General features: G+C 45.9%; 1 protein-coding gene across 3 annotated transcripts in view; it reads right to left on the bottom strand.

Moving 5' to 3' along the window:
- Positions 1-109: 109 nt before the first annotated feature.
- Positions 110-1,243, bottom strand: part of LOC107566856 (mitochondrial fission process protein 1-like) — a 14,941-nt gene continuing 13,807 nt past the window's right edge. For 2 of the 3 annotated variants that reach the window (XM_016252413.1, XM_016252412.1), the window contains exon 5: positions 236-781. In XM_016252413.1, coding sequence (XP_016107899.1) covers positions 715-781 — 67 coding nt within the window. In that variant the 3' untranslated portion in view covers positions 236-714. Of the gene's footprint in view, positions 185-235; positions 782-1,243 lie in introns of those variants that run through there. The other variant, XR_001606558.1, reaches the window with a different exon arrangement.

Here is a 1,243-nt window from a genome sequence, read left to right as displayed (position 1 = left end):
GTTTATCTATAGATTCATAAATCTGTCCTGCACTGAAACATGAAAATAGTTCAGTAGAGCTGTGTGAGGATGAAAGAACTGAATGGCATTGTGATGTTTCAGCACAAAACTCACTGTGAACGTCTTCCTTAGTTTTGGTCCATGTTCCTAAAACCCCAGCATCAGCATAAACAACTGAGAGAATCTAAAAACCAAACAAAGATCTGAATCGGGCGGAGAAATAAACAGACATCTCATTAAAAAATATGTTTAATGCCACTTTCTGTGCTCCAGCAGAACATTCAGAACTGAACTTGTAGAGTTTATGGCTTCAAGAGAAACGCGGCGGAGCCCTTTACCGCGAGATTAAACACGAGTGACAGATCATCAGAGTAACACACATCACTGATTCCATACGACAGGATTTAGAAACTCATCCTTCACTAGTTTATCATTTATACAGAAACATACAGTACTGGATTCTTCAACCGTTCACCAGAAATAAAATCCATGTAATAATGAAACAAAAGTAAACACCTGAAAACAAACAACCGCACAGATAAAACCAGTATGAAGTGAGACGCATGCAGACGAAGGTCTGAGAGAGGCACAGTTCATCTGAAACGCCAGAAATCAAATCTGTGTCGGACACGTTTCTGCTGATGATCACAGACCGGCGCTTGAGCTGGCTGCATGGGTCAGAGGTCAGGGGTCAGAGGTGTGTCGTGATGAGGCTCATTCGTGTTTCTCTCCTTCACCATAGAGTTTCCGCAGACTGGAGTCCATCAGGAAATCCACCGACCTGATGAAGAACAAAAAGACTGACATTAAAATACAGACACACGTAACACACACACACACTCTCACTCACTCACTCACCCAGGCAGGCTCGCTCGCTCAGACACACACACACACACTCACTCACTCAGAGAGACACACACACACTCACACACACACTCGCTCAGACACACACACACTCACTCACTCACTCACACACACACACACTCACACACACACACACTCTCACTCACTCACTCACCCAGGCAGGCTCGCTCGCTCAGACACACACACACACACTCACTCACTCAGAGAGACACACACACACACACACACACGCACTCACTCACTCACTCACTCACACACACACTCGCTCAGACACACACACACACACACTCACTCACTCACACTCACTCACGCTCGCTCGCTCAGAGAGACACACACACACTCACTCAGAGAGACACACACACACACACACACTCACTCA

The sequence above is a fragment of the Sinocyclocheilus grahami genome, unplaced genomic scaffold (assembly GCF_001515645.1).
Source record: "Sinocyclocheilus grahami isolate Dianchi unplaced genomic scaffold, SAMN03320097.WGS_v1.1 scaffold1106.1, whole genome shotgun sequence".
NCBI classification, from domain to species: Eukaryota; Metazoa; Chordata; class Actinopteri; order Cypriniformes; family Cyprinidae; genus Sinocyclocheilus; species Sinocyclocheilus grahami.
This window is presented reverse-complemented; position numbering and strand designations above follow the sequence as displayed.